Raw genomic sequence first — 15,018 nt, forward strand, 5'->3', positions numbered from 1 at the left:
TGAACCAAGAACAACTCAAGAGACATGGTGTGAAACGTGAATCTCGTTTATACCTGGTGGTAACCTGCATCCTGATCTCATTGACATTTTAAGACCGGTTTCGGTTCATCCTGACCACCTCCAGAAGTAGTCAGGGATAAATTGATTTGTTGAATGAAAGCAGTGGGCAGAGCTTAGTGACAGGTCAGGGTCAAATAAAGGCCTTTAATGATTGTAGGTTGGAGGGCGTTAATTATTCTAAAATTAGAGTAGCGTACTAGGCACAGGTTCTAATCTTGCAGATCTTAATTTTAAAAAAGGATTTGTAAACATATCTGGATGGTCAAATCATTATACCACCCTCTAAAATCAACGGGATAGGGACCAGAAAGTCACAGATTCTTGCCGATGCCCGTTCTTACGTGTGAACCTTGCTTGGCCATTTGCAACTGACTTGACCAATTTACCGGTAACTACAATGCATATTTACTGGAAATTAAATTGTAATTCGTATCGGTCAAGGCCACTGACAAACCTATACTTCATTTTTAGACGTAATCAATGAATGGCATTACAAAATTAACACTTGATTATGCAAAAAAACACAAGACTGCCAATACAGCTATCCGGTTTTTAAAACTTTTTTTTATTTTTCCCCCCAAATGTTTTAAATTATTTATATTATCTACAAAGTAAAAGTTACATAATGGTCAGGTGAGAAGTGGGATCACTTTAGCCATCATAATTAATAAATAATGTTTGTCCTTCAGGCCGAACTTGTTATTAATTACAGGAAGATTTTAATTTGTTTTAGTTTGGTTAAAACCTGTTCTGAAGTCTTGAATGCAGCAGCTGTTAAACAGTAACATTAATGCTGTCCAAGTTGGAAGAATTTTCATATCAAGGTGCAGATAATTATATATTTCTTTCAATTCTTAATTGGCAAGCTGAATCAAGTTTTATTAGGGACCCTCTGCAGGTTTCTTAAAAGGTGTGTGGGGAAGACCGCGGGATCCGTTCTGTTATTAATCAAACTCTTAATCCATAAAACCTCTCCAATGCAACAACCTGTTGAACATTCTTTATGACTGGGAGAGGAAAGCATATGTGTAGTAGCATGACGAGAGATCTGTGTGGCTTCTGTGTCAAGACCCTTGAAGAGAGCGAGGGCTGGATAAGGGGTCCAATGTTCTCAGTAGCACCCTCCACAGCTGCTACTGATGGTGCTGTTGCACTGGAGGGACACAAAACGGAGGAAATCAGTGAAATTGGCCAGTCGTGGTTAGAATACATTAATCATCCAATCAAATTTGATTTGTCACATGCACCAAATACAACTGGTCTAGACCTCACTGTGAAATGCTTACTTTACAAGCCCTTGACCAACAATGCAGTTCAAGAAAGAGCGTAAAAAATTCTAATCAATCAAAAAGTAACAAATGTACATGACTATATACAGGGGGTACCGGTACTGAGTCAATGTGCGGGGGTACAGTTTAGTCGAGGTAATTTGCAAAGTGACTATGCATAGATAATAAACAGTGAGAAGCAGCAGGATAAAAACAAAAGGGGGGGGGGGGGGTCAATGTAAATAGTCCAGGTGGCCATTTGATTAATTGTTCAGCGGTCTTATGGCTTGAGGGTAGAAGCTGTTAAGGAGCCTTTTGGTCCATAGCACTTATTACAAGAATTTCAGTTTTCAGCTAAATGTATCATTAACGATAAGGCTGGGGAAAATTGGATCAAACATTAACGTGATGAACAAACATATTTGCCTCAATTTAATACTTGGAAGTGTATTTAGTTGAACAAGCCGTACAGAGACATCCGTCAGGTGATTGGAAGAGTCCTACCCCTGAGGCATATAGGGATGGGGTGACGTAGAGATGTACCTTGGGGGTGTGCCAAGTAAGAGAAGTGTGTAGTGGAGGACACCGGGATGGGGTTGAGGGCGTTCTGGGGGAGTTGGGGCTGGTGGCCGCCTGGCTGCTGGGTGGCCATCAGCATCATCTGAGGGTGGCCAGGGTGGGAGGGAACCATCCCAGACTGCATATGGGCCTGGGGGGGGGGGGGGGTGGAGAGAGAGAAAGAGAGAGAGAACATTAGTAGAAAGAGATACATACAACTGTTACTGACTCCATAAAAGGGTTTTGTGTTTTTGTCCCTGGGACCACTAACCTGTTCATATAGTATGTACTCAGAGTGAAGGGAAGGGCTTCTGAAGGTGGAGCTCACCTGCTGCATGTGGGCCATGTGGGAGGGGTTATAGCCGTGCTGCATCTGCTGGGGGTGGAGGTAGACGGCCTGCTGGGCCGAGGGGAAGCTGCCCTGGGGGGACTGGGGGTTGGTCCCCGGGGTCATGGAGGGCGGGGTGGGGGCCAGGGCCTGGTACATCTGCTGCTGGGGCTGGTTGCCCATGTGCAGGGCCTGGGCGGCTGCAGCCTGGTGCTGTTGGACGGGGCTGGGAGCCGGGTGGTTTCCCCCATGCTGCCCGCCCTGCTGGGCCTGGCCTGTGGGCGTGACCGAGGGTTGGGGGTGCTGGTACTGCTGCGGCATGGGGCCTTGTGACACTGGAACCCCAAAACAAAGACTGGGTTATTGGCACGGACCAGATTGAATGTAGAGTGTTTGCTTTACCACAACAAAGTTATCTAAACGTAATTCTTTTTGGGGAACTGGAGTGAGTATGCAACGCTATTACAAATTTCTCTACTTCCGGTCCCAGAACCTAAATGAAGTAGCTAATTTTGTTCTGGGTGCCAAGATAAGGTACACAAAGACAGAAGACTAAACAAAGTGACAATAGAGTGACACACAGAGGGGGGGGGCGTTGCTTACCATACATGGTGTGAGTCTGCTCGCCATACTGGGTGGTGGAGGAGGAGACCAGCTGGCCGTGGTTGGGAGGGGCCATCATCCTGGCCTGACTCTGCATCACCGGGCTGAACACATGCTGAGCCTGGGGAGGGGTAGGGGACACATTGCTTGTGCATGTGTGTGGGTGTGTCCTATTCACAAGACACTGCTAATGATTTAAAGGCATACATGCCAATCTTTTCTGATACCTTTATGGACCGTGGAAAGACTCGAGTCGAGTTGTAATTTTGGCATATTGTTACCTGTGACTGGTAGTGGGGCATCTGCTGCATCAGTTGCTGGCTGGTAAACTGCTGTGGGCTGCAGGTGAAGTACTGGGCTGAATAGGTGGGGCTTTGGGCCACAATGGGCTGCCCCGCGGCCTGGGCCGGGTGCATCATGGTGGGTGTGCCCTGGGGGTGGTGCTGGTCTGACCTCTGCTGGGGCATGTTGGCTACTGCAGCAGCCAGTGGAACACAACATCCAGGATTACAGGAAAGAGATAGTTGAAGTCGGAAGTTTACATACACTTAGGTTGGAGTCATTAAAACTCGTTTTTCAACAACTACACAAATGTCTTGTTAACAAACTATAGTTTTGGCAAGTCGTTTCGGACATTTACTTTGTGCATGACAAGTAATTTTTCCAACTATTGTTTACAGACAGATTATTTCACTATCACAATTCCAGTGGGTCAGAAGTTTACATACACTAAGTTGACTTTGCCTTTAAACAGCTTGGAAAATTCCAGAACATGATGTCATGGCATTAGATGCTTCTGATAGGCTAATTGACATAATTTGAGTCAATTGGAGGTGTACCTGTGGATGTATTTCAAGGCCTACCTTCAAACTCAGTACCTCTTTGCTTGACATCATGGGAAAATCAAAAGAAATCAGCCAAGACCTCAGAAAAAGAATTGTATACCTCCACAAGTCTGGTTCATCCTTGGGAGCAACTTCCAAACGCCTGAAGGTACCACGTTCATCTGTACAAACAATAGTACGCAAGTATAAACACCATGGGACCACGCAGCCGTCATACCGCTCAGGAAGGAGACGCATTCTTTCTCCTAGAGATGAACGTACTTGTGCGAAAAGTTCAAATCAATCCCAGAACAACAGCAAAGGACCTTGTGAAGATGCTGGAGGAAACGGGTACAAAAGTATCTATATCCACAGTAAAACAAGTCCTATATCGACAACCTGAAAGGCCGCTCAGCAAGGAAGAAGCCACGGCTCCAAAACCGCCATAAAAAAGCCAGACTACGGTTTGCAACTGCACATGGGGACAAAGATTGTACTTTTTGTAGAAATGTCCTCTGGTCTGATGAAACAAAAATAGAACTGTTTGGCCATAATGGCCATCGTTATGTTTGGAGGAAAAAGAGTGAGGCTTGCAAGCCGAAGAACACCATCCCAACCATGAAGCACAGGGGTGGCAGCATCATGTTGTTTGGGTGCTTTGCTGCAGGAGGGACTGGTGCACTTCACAAAATAGATGCCATCATGAGAAAGGAAGATTATGTGGATATATTGAAGCAACATCAAGACATTAGTCAGGACGTTAAAGCTTGGTCGCAAATGAGTCTTCCAAATGGACAATGACCCCAAGCATACTTCCAAAATGGCTTAAGGACAACAAAGTCAAGGTATTGGAGTGGCCATCACAAAGCCCTGACCTCAATCTCATTGAGAATTTGTGGGCAGAACTGAAAAAGTGTGTGCGAGCAAGGAGGCCTACAACCCTGACTCAATTACACTAGCTCTGTCAGGAGGAATGGGACAATACTGACCCAATTTATTGTGGGAAGCTTGTGGAAGGCTACCCGAAACGTTTGACCCAAGTTAATTTAAAGGCAATGCTACCAAATACTAATTGAGTGCAAGTAAACTTCTGACCCACTGGGAATGTGATGACAGAAATAAAAGCTGAAATAAATCATTCTCTACTATTATTCTGACATTTCACATTCTTAAAATAAAGTGGTGACCTAACACAGGAACTTTTTACGAGGATTAAATGTCAGGAATTATGAAAAACTGAGTTTAAATGCATTTGGCTAAGGTGTATGTAAACTTCTGACTTCAACTGTATGTTCACGGGGGGGAACAGCCTTCTTAAATTCAATATTAGTCTACAGTACTGAATTTAACCTATGACATGGTTTCCAAAAGCACTGTTAATCAGAGCAGCTCCCAAGCAGTTCGCTCCCCAGCAGACTAGACAGCAATATCTAACACCGCTACGACCCCATGCAGGCCAGGTGTTACAACTAAAAATGTACCTGCACACGTGGTCTTATTCTCTTTTGACTATGCGTTTGCTAGAATGCTTTGACTCCATACGCATGTGTGTCTGACATACCAAGATGCTGAACTGTGCTATTAGTGAAGACAGGGGACTGCATGGGACAGACAGCACTGGCAGTGAGCATTCTCACCTTTACCTGGTCTGTAGGGCTTGGACTGGCTCACCGTCATATGAGGCATCTGGACATGGTACATCGCTGGAGACTGAGAGATGAGATCAGAAGAAGACAACGTTTAACCAACTGAAACCTTCCATTGATTCACCGCCCACCCCCCCACCCTTTCAACTTCGACTCCCTTCTCATCCACCCACACTCCTTGTTCACAGCATGCCGTGTGGACTTGGAGTGAGAAGAAAGGTTGGCTGGGCACTTACCTTAGGCCACATGGATACAGTGCAGCTGTCCAATGGGTTCCAACATAGCCCATTTACTAACCTGGATGACCATGCACTTCTTATTCTATATCTATCTGCAAACATTAATGCAGGCTTATCAAATAAAGACGTGAGATATGCTCTGCATTGCTTCGGTGTTTGTAAACTGTGAGCAAGAATGACATTGATACTAGTCATATTATTCTAGGCCTGGGAGAAAGAATGTCACTTAAGAAAGCTGTTAAAACAAGGATGAGGTTAAGTTATTGATAACTGTAGCCAATTGCAAATGGCAAACCAACATCTGATGAGACATTTAAGCAAGCAAAACATCTCATACGGATTTTGGCAAAAAGGTAAGAAACAAGTAGATAGCTTAAGAAATGCACGAACCTTCCAGATAATGCTTTTCTAATGGAGAGAGAGGAAAGGGAGAGAGAAAAAAAAAAAAGAACCATTCTTTAGTTGCTCGTTTTTTTCTTCGACCAGAAATTATTCTCTGAACTCAAATGACCGATGTTGGATTACCAACAATTTCTGATAGCAACTTCAAAACCAAAATATATTTTAGAACAATAAATCACTTAGTCCAGAGAAATCACCATCACACCATTATATATTTCACAACAGATTAACTTCTCACAAACTGCATTCACTCAGAGCTCTACATTACTTCCAACTACCCTACAACAAAACACTTATCTTCAAGGCTACACAAAAGTTTAAAAATGAGAGATTCAATTCAGAGAAAACATTAATTCAACCTCGACTCGAATCAACCTAAAGTCTCTGGAAATGTCACAAACCAATATCAACAAGCAGTAGGCTACTGTACATGACTACACACACGATGAGTTTATGGCTGTGGGATGGTGAAGACCGGTCAAAGTGGGGAATGGTGAAACCAGACAGGCCAAAGTGAGAGGAGAGGGCCTCCAACATGTGCATGCCACAACTGCATATCGAAATTCTGACCACACAAATGCACCCCCCCCTCCCTCATTTCTTCCTGTTGCATGATACATTCCTTGCAAGGAGAGAGGTGCAGGGTTGATGCAACAGAGAGGACAACAGTGAGAGATATGACAGGAAAGGAGGCCAACTAAATATTTTAGAACACTCATACATCTTCCTTGCTGCTTAGGAACTCTGCATGCCAATCATTAACCAATTATCATTGAAGGGTATGTCTGAGCTTCCACAAGTACTCTTCTGAGCTGCAGAGGCATGCAGGTGGGATGGAGAGTGTGTGCATGTGTCTCACCTGAACTCCAGGGCTGACTGGGGTCAGAGGGTACATCTGGGGGAAGCAGACCGTCTGGCTGTAGACTTGTTGGGGCTGCTGCACCACGATGGAGGGGCTGGGCTGGCCCTGGGGCCGCGGGGGGGTTGGAGTGGTGGCCGGCTTGGGCTGCAGGCCACACGCACGCACACACACACACACACACGACAGGGAAACTCTATAAAAATCACTACAGCTTAAAAAGGAATGTCTGTCTCAAGTGGCAATGTCAAAAAGCAGGATGAGAATAGTTACTGGGGCAGTCAGACAACTAACCTGAGTATTGAACACCCTGGGTTTGAACTCATGGGCATTAGGATTGAGAGTCGACTTCATGATTTGACTGCGGACCGGGAAAAAAGAACACATAGTTAACGAGACAAAATCATTTTTTCCCCTCAACATTTTTCGCTGGTCAGTTGTCGTTTTAAGCCACATTCTGTTATTTGTGCTTACCCTCAGAGGCCCATTCTAAAACACCAACTCAAATAGAAATAATGGGAGCAAATGCGTGGCCATGACACTCACTCTTTGACTGGCTCCTTTTCTTCTTTGTCCTCAGGCTTGGCCCCTCCGCTGAAGGTGGGTGCAGATGTCTGGACACCCTGTGAGGTCACGTCAGGCCCCCTCTTCTGCTCCGTGGCAGGACAGAGGGTAGAGGAGGATGGTGCTCCAGGGCTGCCTGTCTTGCTGCTCCCGGTGGGGGCCACGGCGCCCTCCTCAGACCCCTCCAAACCCTTGTCCAGAGGAAGCTCCTTGGGCTTTTCTCCCGCGGCATCTGGTGAAGGCTTGGTCATCATCTGCTCAAACTGTGGATCTGGGTTAGAGCTGGACTGCAACTGAGCGAGAGAAAGAAAGCGAGAAAGAGCGTTTTGATCTCAAGCCGATAGTAAGTCAATACGACTAGCAATGAAGAATTGGTAGTTAGCTATCCACGAAGAATTGACAGCATAACATTAGTTTTAGTTATTTTTTTCTTTCAACTAGCTGGCTAGATATTACGATTCACAAACAGCTAGTCGATAATTATGAAGTAAAACATTTTCTTTGTGTACATATATATATCTTGTAAAGTTTATTGCCATTGTCCTGGCTGGAAAAAGGTTCAGTAAATGATGAGGTGCAACCAGCGTGAGGTAATACAGCAGGGAGGAGTGCGAGTGCCTTTCAAATGTAGGTTGTCCACCCACTCTGCCCAGTGGGTGAAAATGCACTATGGTGATTAAATTTCACTTCCTTATGTTCTAAAATACATTTTACCAAGACAAATATGATTAATCATGTTCTGAATCATTCAGTGGGGTCTTTCATTAAGAGCCAGTTTGCGCTGTTCTGTGAAGGGAGTAGTACACAGCGTTGTACGAGATCTTCAGTGGCTTGGCAATTTCTCGCATGGAATAGCCTTCATTTCTCAGAACAAGAATAGACTGACGAGTTTCAGAAGAAAGTTCTGTTTCTGGCAATTTTGAGCCTGTAATTGAACCCACAAATGCTGATGTTCCAGATACACAACTAGTCTAAAGAAGGACAGTTTTATTGGTTCTTTAATGAGCACAACAGTTTTCAGCGGTGCTAACATAATTGCAAAAGGGTTTTCTAATGATTAATTAGCCTTTTAAAATGATAAACTTGGATTAGCTAACACAACGTGCCATTGGAACACAGGCGTGATGGTTGCCAATAATGGGCCTCTGTACGCCTATGTAGATAATCCATAAAAAATACAAAAAATCTTCCGTTTCCAGCTACAATAGTCATTTAAAACATTAACAATGTCTACACTGTATCTCGGATCAATTTGATGTTATTTTAATGAACAAAACATGTGCTTTTCTTTCAAAACCAAGGACATATCTAAGTGACCCCAAACTTTTGAACAGTGGTGTATATCAGAAAAATCGTATTTCGTAACCCAATATATCCGATAATAAGCACCGAGCTCTGTTGCCATAGCTGTGCAGGTTATGGGCGAACAACTTGAGAATTTTACATGTGGTCGTCGTCTTTAGAAGTTGTTTTAACAGGTTATGACACGAGCTGAATTCAATAGAAAAGGCTTTGAAAATAAAACGCTTGTTGTATGCTCAGCATTCCGTTGACATCTCAGAGATCCGCTACGTCATCTCTCAAAATTGATATCCATCTTACCGCTATATTGTTTTATGTCCTGCGGAGAAGATGACGAGTTCAACAGGAAAGTGAACCTGTCAGGTAGCCAGTAGCATTAATTCTTGCACAGAATCCAGCCTAGCTGACATGATGCAATTTTCTTTATTTTTGACCACTTTTTCTCTGGTCATTGATTTAGTCACCCAAATTCTGGCCATCCTACAAGGGTAAAAACTTTTGAACAGATTATGAAAGAGACATGAGGTTTGGACCATTGGTTTTCTTAGAGGATTATCTACACAATTAACATTATTTTACCCATTGGTAAAAATAGACATTTTTGATTGGACACCCTATCAAATTTAATATTTGATGTATTCTCCACATAAGAACATTCTCAAGAGAACGTCTGCGGAGAATGCACTCAGAGCATGAGAGCGTGGAGACAGTAGTATGCATATTGAGAAACACCTTAAAATTCTTTGTGACAACTTCTGTATTTTACTGTCAATACTTCTTGATGAAGGAAAGTGACACTACAATAAATGCCTGATAGTGAGGACATTTAACTTACCCTAAAATCGACACTAAATTTCTTTAAGTTGTCTATTTGTTTTCTGTGGTCTGGTGCCATGGAGGGGGGTCCTGCAGCGAAAGAGAAATAAAGCGAGAGAGTGGAGACATCGATCATTTCACCGCTACAGTTTGATTTGAGACATTGAAATATAATCTTCCTAAAAAGTGAGCCGTGTCCACGCTGCAGACCTTTAGAGAGGGGTCTGCTGATACTAGGGGGGCTCTCCAGAGGCTTCATGTTCTCCTTGTTGGCCGTAGGGGAGTTCTGTCTCGTCTCCTGGACCCGAGACTCTTTTGCTATATCGACGGAAGAAAGAGAGGAAAAGAGTCATCCTCAGTTCTATCGTCGAGTGCGGCCTAGCAAACTGCTTTGTTTCAGACGGCTTAGCCTGAGCTCACAGCAAAGGGGAGCCACAATTTTACCATTGTGTATCAACTCTTCCCAAAATGTTCTACGTATAAAAATGTTTAAAAACAGTCTGCATGGATGTGGCAAACAGACTTACCCTCTGCTGAGGGAGTGGCGGCCATATCCCGGGCGGGGCTAGCAGCAGTGGGTGATGAGGCTGACTGCGTGGTAGCAGGTTCTACGGGGGTGGTCCCAGTTTGGGCCAAGTGGAGGGAGGAAGGGCCAGGGGAGGCCCCGCCCATGCTGTTCTGCCGAGGGGAGCGAGGCCTGTGTGCTTTAGGAGAGCAACGAACGCTGTTAACATAAAGTCACACAGAACTACATCCCTTGCACTATATAGCCTTCACAGCTACAATACACACGTGCCTACTATGACCATGCAGTGGCTATTTGAGTAACATTTCTGTACAATCCAAGTTATTGTCAGGGGGTGTCATTCCAATCCCAATCCTGAGAGACAGAGTGGTCTCTTACCTCCGCTGACCACGGAAGACCAGGTGCCACCGGAAGAGCTGCTGCGGGTTGGCGGGGGCACAGGCACCTCTCCTGGAGCATTGTGGGGCATGAAGTCTACTCCCGGAGGGACTCTACCCCCAGGGGGAACTCTGTGGGTGCGTGGGGTGCGCTGTGTCTTCGGTGACATCCTGGGAGGGCCTGGAGGGAGAGAGATTGTTGTGAGACATCACATCATTTAGATAGAAGCGGAGGTAGGGACTGCAATCATCCATTAGTACCCGTAGTGCTCCGTCTGTTGGACCAGGGATAGCAGGGACACCCCTGCCAAAAGAAAAGGTTAAATCAAATTAGCTGTGGGCCTCCCGAATGGCGCAGTGGTCTAAGGCACTGCTTTGCAGTCACTACAGACCCGGCTGTGTCGCAGCCGGGCCGTGACCGGGAGACCCAAAAGGCAGTGCACAATTGGCCCAGCTTCATCCGGGTTAGGGGAGGGTTTTGCCGGCTGGGATGTCCTTTTCCCATCACGCTGTAGTAATTTGTGGCGGGCCAGACTCATGCACACTGACTTTGGTAGCCAGCTGTGCGGTTTTTGCCTCCTACACATTGGTGCGGCTGGCTCCCGGGTTAAGCGAGCAGTGTCAAGAAGCAGTGCAGCTTGGCGGGGGAGTGTTTCGGAGGACGCAAGGTTCTTGACCTTTGCCTCTCCCGAGAAGAACTCTGGAGCTCTGTCAGAGTGACCATCGGGTTCTTGGTCACCTCCCTGACCAAGGCTCTTCTCCTCTGATTGCTCAGTTTGGCCGGGCGGCCAGCTCTAGGAAGAGTCTTGGTGGCTCCAAACTTCTTCCATTTAAGAATGATGGAGGCCGCTGTGTTCTTGGGTATCTTCAACGCTGCAGACATTTTTCGGTACCCTTCTCCAGATCTGTGCCTCCACACAATCCTGTCCCGGAGCTCTACGGACAATTTCTTCAACCTCTTGGCTTGGTTTTTGCTCCGACTTGCACTGTCAACTGTGGGACCTTATATAGACAAGTGTGTGCCTTTCCAAATCATGTCCAATCAATTGAATTTACCACAGGTGGACTCTAATCAAGTTGTAGAAACATCAAGGATGATAAATGGAAACAGGGTGCACCTGAGCTCAATTTCGAGTCTCATAGCAAAGGGTATACTTAATACTTATGTAAATAAGTTTTTTTTTTTTACACATTCGCAAAAATTTATAAAAACCTATTTTCGCTTTGTCATTATGGGGTAGTGTGTGTAGATTGATGAGGAAAAACATGTGATTATTTTTAGAATAAAGCTGTAACATCAAAAAAAGGGAAAAGGGTCTGAATACTTCCCGAATGCACAGTATTAAATGTATTTTATAACATTTTCACGGTGGGAAAACGTTTTCAGTGTAAACTTTAAAAAATTAAGATAATGGACCTATATATTTTTCTATAAAATCATCTTTGAGAACTAACAACCACCAGTATAAAAACTAGACAGTCAAAGAGAATCTAAAATTCCCAAAATGTTGTGGAATCGGGCCCTCATTGATTTTGTTATAATATTCCAGTCACTCATATAGATAGCAAGGCATAAGCCATGGCAAAATGTGTAGTATTCCAGGAAAATTGCTTATAAACTACAATTTCTTCTCTCAGCCCCAGACAGAATGTGTAGAATTGCAGGAAATTTGCTTTAAAACATATACATTTTTGTCTCTGCAGACAAGAGGGCCTCAACATTTCCGTTGGAGACCGCACCATTGGCCATGCCCACACGCACCCCCCCCAACAATAACTGTCACCACTGCTGAAAACAAATCCTAGGGGAAACACTGATCATGCATACATACACCATATTTACATTCAACAATACAATGGCCGTCAATTCACCCAGTGGACATAAGCACTCACCAGTCTGCGTGACAGCAAGACTTTCACAATGCCACACATGGAAGTGTTACCGGTGAGTGAGACACACAGAGACCCAGCCCCCTGGAGAGACTGCCATGAGTGACCAACACCACACACAATTCACACTACAATGCAAATCGGTGTGAGTTGAGGAGGGAGAGAGGCGAGAGCACGAGAGAGAAACAGCGAGTGAGAGGAGGAAAGGTAGGGTGAAGACGAAAACACACAACAACAAAAAAATGTCAAAGTCCAAAGCCGTGACTCAAAAGCAGCGTCAGGAGATTAGTGAGCGAAACACTACGAGAGTAGCAGTAGCACAGCTAGCCCAGTGTCAACCTAGTTCAGTGAGCCCAGCGGTGCATGTGGCTCTGTGTTCGCCACTCTGTTGGGAGGGAGGTAGCTACCTTCGGAGGACATGCGTCTATTGGGCATAGTGGAGACGAGAGCTGGAGCGCCGTGGGCGGAGGGGTGAGACGAGGGCCGGGAAGCCCGCGAGGGAGGTCTGGAGGGTGTGGCCACCCTGGTTGGGAGAGAGGGCCCTGACTGGTAGCAAAAAGGAGGACGCAAGGAGGGAGATGGGCAGGGAGATGGCCACAAGGCGGTACCTAATAGGGACAATTGAGAAAGCAAAGAAAGAAAGAGGACAAAACATTAAATAATGACAAATAATAGGGAGAAGTGGTAAATAGGAGGGATGAGGTCTATGAGGAAAAGGAGGGTGATTCAAGGAAAGGCGGAGAATGGTTTAGGTAGAGAGAGATAGAAACAGCGTAGCAAAGAAGAAAGAACTCCAGTGATGTTCTGATGAAAACAGTATAAACTTGAAAATGGTCAAAGAAACTTAAGCAGGTGCAGAACAAGAGGACATTTCAGGAAGCGAAACTCAATTGACATTCAAATTGTTAACGCAGGACGAGATGCATGTGATGAAGGTTTTTGGATGAGAGGATGACCCTAGTCCCTGAAACGCGAGACCAAACCCATATGGGCCAGTTTCGCAGACACAGATTAAACATAGGCCTGGACTAACAAGCACATTCCATGGAGATATTCATTGACAAAGAAAGGTTTCGAATAAAAATAAATAAAGTTAAAAAATAAAAATAAAACATTTTTATATATATATATAAATGTTTTATTTTTATTTTTTCAATTGCTTTCTCAATTGTCCCTATTAGGTACCGCCTTGTGGCCATCTCCCTGCCCATCTCCCTCCTTGCGTCCTCCTTTTTGCTACCAGTCAGGGCCCTCTCTCCCAACCAGGGTGGCCACACCCACCCGGCCTCCCTCCAGACCTCCCTCGCGGGCTTCCCGGCCCTCGTCTCACCCCTCCGCCCACGGCGCTCCAGCTCTCGTCTCCACTATGCCCAATTTGAATGTCAATTGAGTTTCGCTTCCTATATATATATATATATATATATATTAAAAAAAAGTATTTTTTGCGCTTTGCACAGTGCTTATTCTGTCAGAATAACCTGAATCCTACAGGAGAAAGTCTTAACTCAAATGTTGCATTTCGGGAAAAGGAAAGGATTTATATTCAAGAAAAACTGTTCTGAAGACTGGTAAGCATACCGGTGAACTGAAAACAAGGAACGCTGAAAACTAGGGATTGGGTAGATTCAAGAGTCTGAGATGGACCCATGCAAGGACAGCCAAAGCGATGTCCACACAACTGCCCTCTAACTATAGGATGCCTGTAACAACCCACTCAGGGTGAGAATCTCAATTGTATTTCCTTGATTCTTCATGTTCTCTCTCCTCACCTCCTTCTCAAAACCCATTGGATGAGAAGGTCAGAGGTCCCTCCCCTCTGACGTCATCTAATGGGTTTTGAGAAGGAGGCGAGATGACAAGGAATCAAGGAAATGGCTCCCGAGTGTTGCAGCGGTCTAAGGCACTGCATCTCAGTGCAAAAAGCGTGCGTCACTGCAGTCCCTGGTTCAAATCCAGGCTGCATTACATCCGGCCGTGATTGGGAGTCCCATAGGGCGGCGCACAATTGGCCCAGCGTCGTCCGGGTTTGGCCATCATTGTAAATAAGAATTTGTTCTTAACTGACTTTTCTAGTCTGGTTCTCCCAGGGTGACCCAACACGCATACTTCCTCTAGCTTTGACAATAGTGCCATCTCATTCTCAGTCATTGTGTGGTATCATTATTGTTCTGTGCTCTGGGGTGCAGGGGGTCCTTACCTCCGTTGACAACCCGCTGGTCGGCTCCAGAGCTGGGGCTGTAGTCATGGGGACCTGGCCGCGGAGGTCCGCTGCTGCTCTGGACCAACTTGGGGGAGTTCTGACGACCCACTCCCCATGACATCCCCTCTCTGTTCCTCTGGCCCGGGGGAATGTACTTGTTTTCTCTATGGAGAGATCAGAGACCCAGGTGGACTAATGCAACTGGTTACAAACTAATGCAACTGCCACAATGTCAAATCAGAGTTGTGAATTGGTGGAATCCTGCAATAAACCTACAAGCGCTCTTCTGAAATGTCCACAATGGAACAAGAGCTTGAAAACACTGCAGTATGCTAACCCTGCATGACTTAAGGAGCGAGTTACAAGTGAATGTCTGAACATGGCTGTAGCAACCTTTACAACCGGCAGGTAGCCTAGTGGTTAGAGTGTTGGGCCAGTAACTGAAAGGTTGCTGGATCGAATCATCGAGCTGACAAGGTAAAAATCTGTTGTTCTTCCCGAGCAAGGTATTTAACCCACTGTTCCCCGGGCGCCGAAGACGTGGATGTCAATTATG

The 15,018-nt window shown here is 45.3% G+C and overlaps 1 protein-coding gene across 12 annotated transcripts in view; it reads right to left on the reverse strand.

Moving 5' to 3' along the window:
- Nucleotides 1-604: 604 nt before the first annotated feature.
- The window catches only part of LOC139545800 (ataxin-2-like), a 30,880-nt gene continuing 16,466 nt past the window's right edge, over nucleotides 605-15,018 (reverse strand). For 6 of the 12 annotated variants that reach the window (XM_071353994.1, XM_071353993.1, XM_071353987.1 and 3 more), the window contains 16 exons: nucleotides 14,460-14,626; nucleotides 12,670-12,870; nucleotides 10,374-10,553; nucleotides 9,997-10,173; nucleotides 9,680-9,787; nucleotides 9,489-9,559; nucleotides 7,334-7,644; nucleotides 7,082-7,148; nucleotides 6,788-6,934; nucleotides 5,917-5,934; nucleotides 5,279-5,351; nucleotides 3,099-3,292; nucleotides 2,818-2,938; nucleotides 2,158-2,549; nucleotides 1,872-2,037; nucleotides 605-1,213 (listed from right to left, as the gene is read on the reverse strand). In XM_071353994.1, coding sequence (XP_071210095.1) covers nucleotides 1,194-1,213; nucleotides 1,872-2,037; nucleotides 2,158-2,549; nucleotides 2,818-2,938; nucleotides 3,099-3,292; nucleotides 5,279-5,351; nucleotides 5,917-5,934; nucleotides 6,788-6,934; nucleotides 7,082-7,148; nucleotides 7,334-7,644; nucleotides 9,489-9,559; nucleotides 9,680-9,787; nucleotides 9,997-10,173; nucleotides 10,374-10,553; nucleotides 12,670-12,870; nucleotides 14,460-14,626 — 2,413 coding nt within the window. In that variant the 3' untranslated portion in view covers nucleotides 605-1,193. The remainder of the gene's footprint in view (nucleotides 1,214-1,871; nucleotides 2,038-2,157; nucleotides 2,550-2,817; nucleotides 2,939-3,098; nucleotides 3,293-5,278; nucleotides 5,352-5,916; nucleotides 5,935-6,787; nucleotides 6,935-7,081; nucleotides 7,149-7,333; nucleotides 7,645-9,488; nucleotides 9,560-9,679; nucleotides 9,788-9,996; nucleotides 10,174-10,373; nucleotides 10,554-12,669; nucleotides 12,871-14,459; nucleotides 14,627-15,018) is intronic. The other 6 variants (XM_071353986.1, XM_071353991.1, XM_071353997.1 and 3 more) reach the window with 6 other exon arrangements.

The sequence above is a fragment of the Salvelinus alpinus genome, chromosome 19 (genome assembly GCF_045679555.1).
Source record: "Salvelinus alpinus chromosome 19, SLU_Salpinus.1, whole genome shotgun sequence".
Classification (NCBI taxonomy): Eukaryota; Metazoa; Chordata; class Actinopteri; order Salmoniformes; family Salmonidae; genus Salvelinus; species Salvelinus alpinus.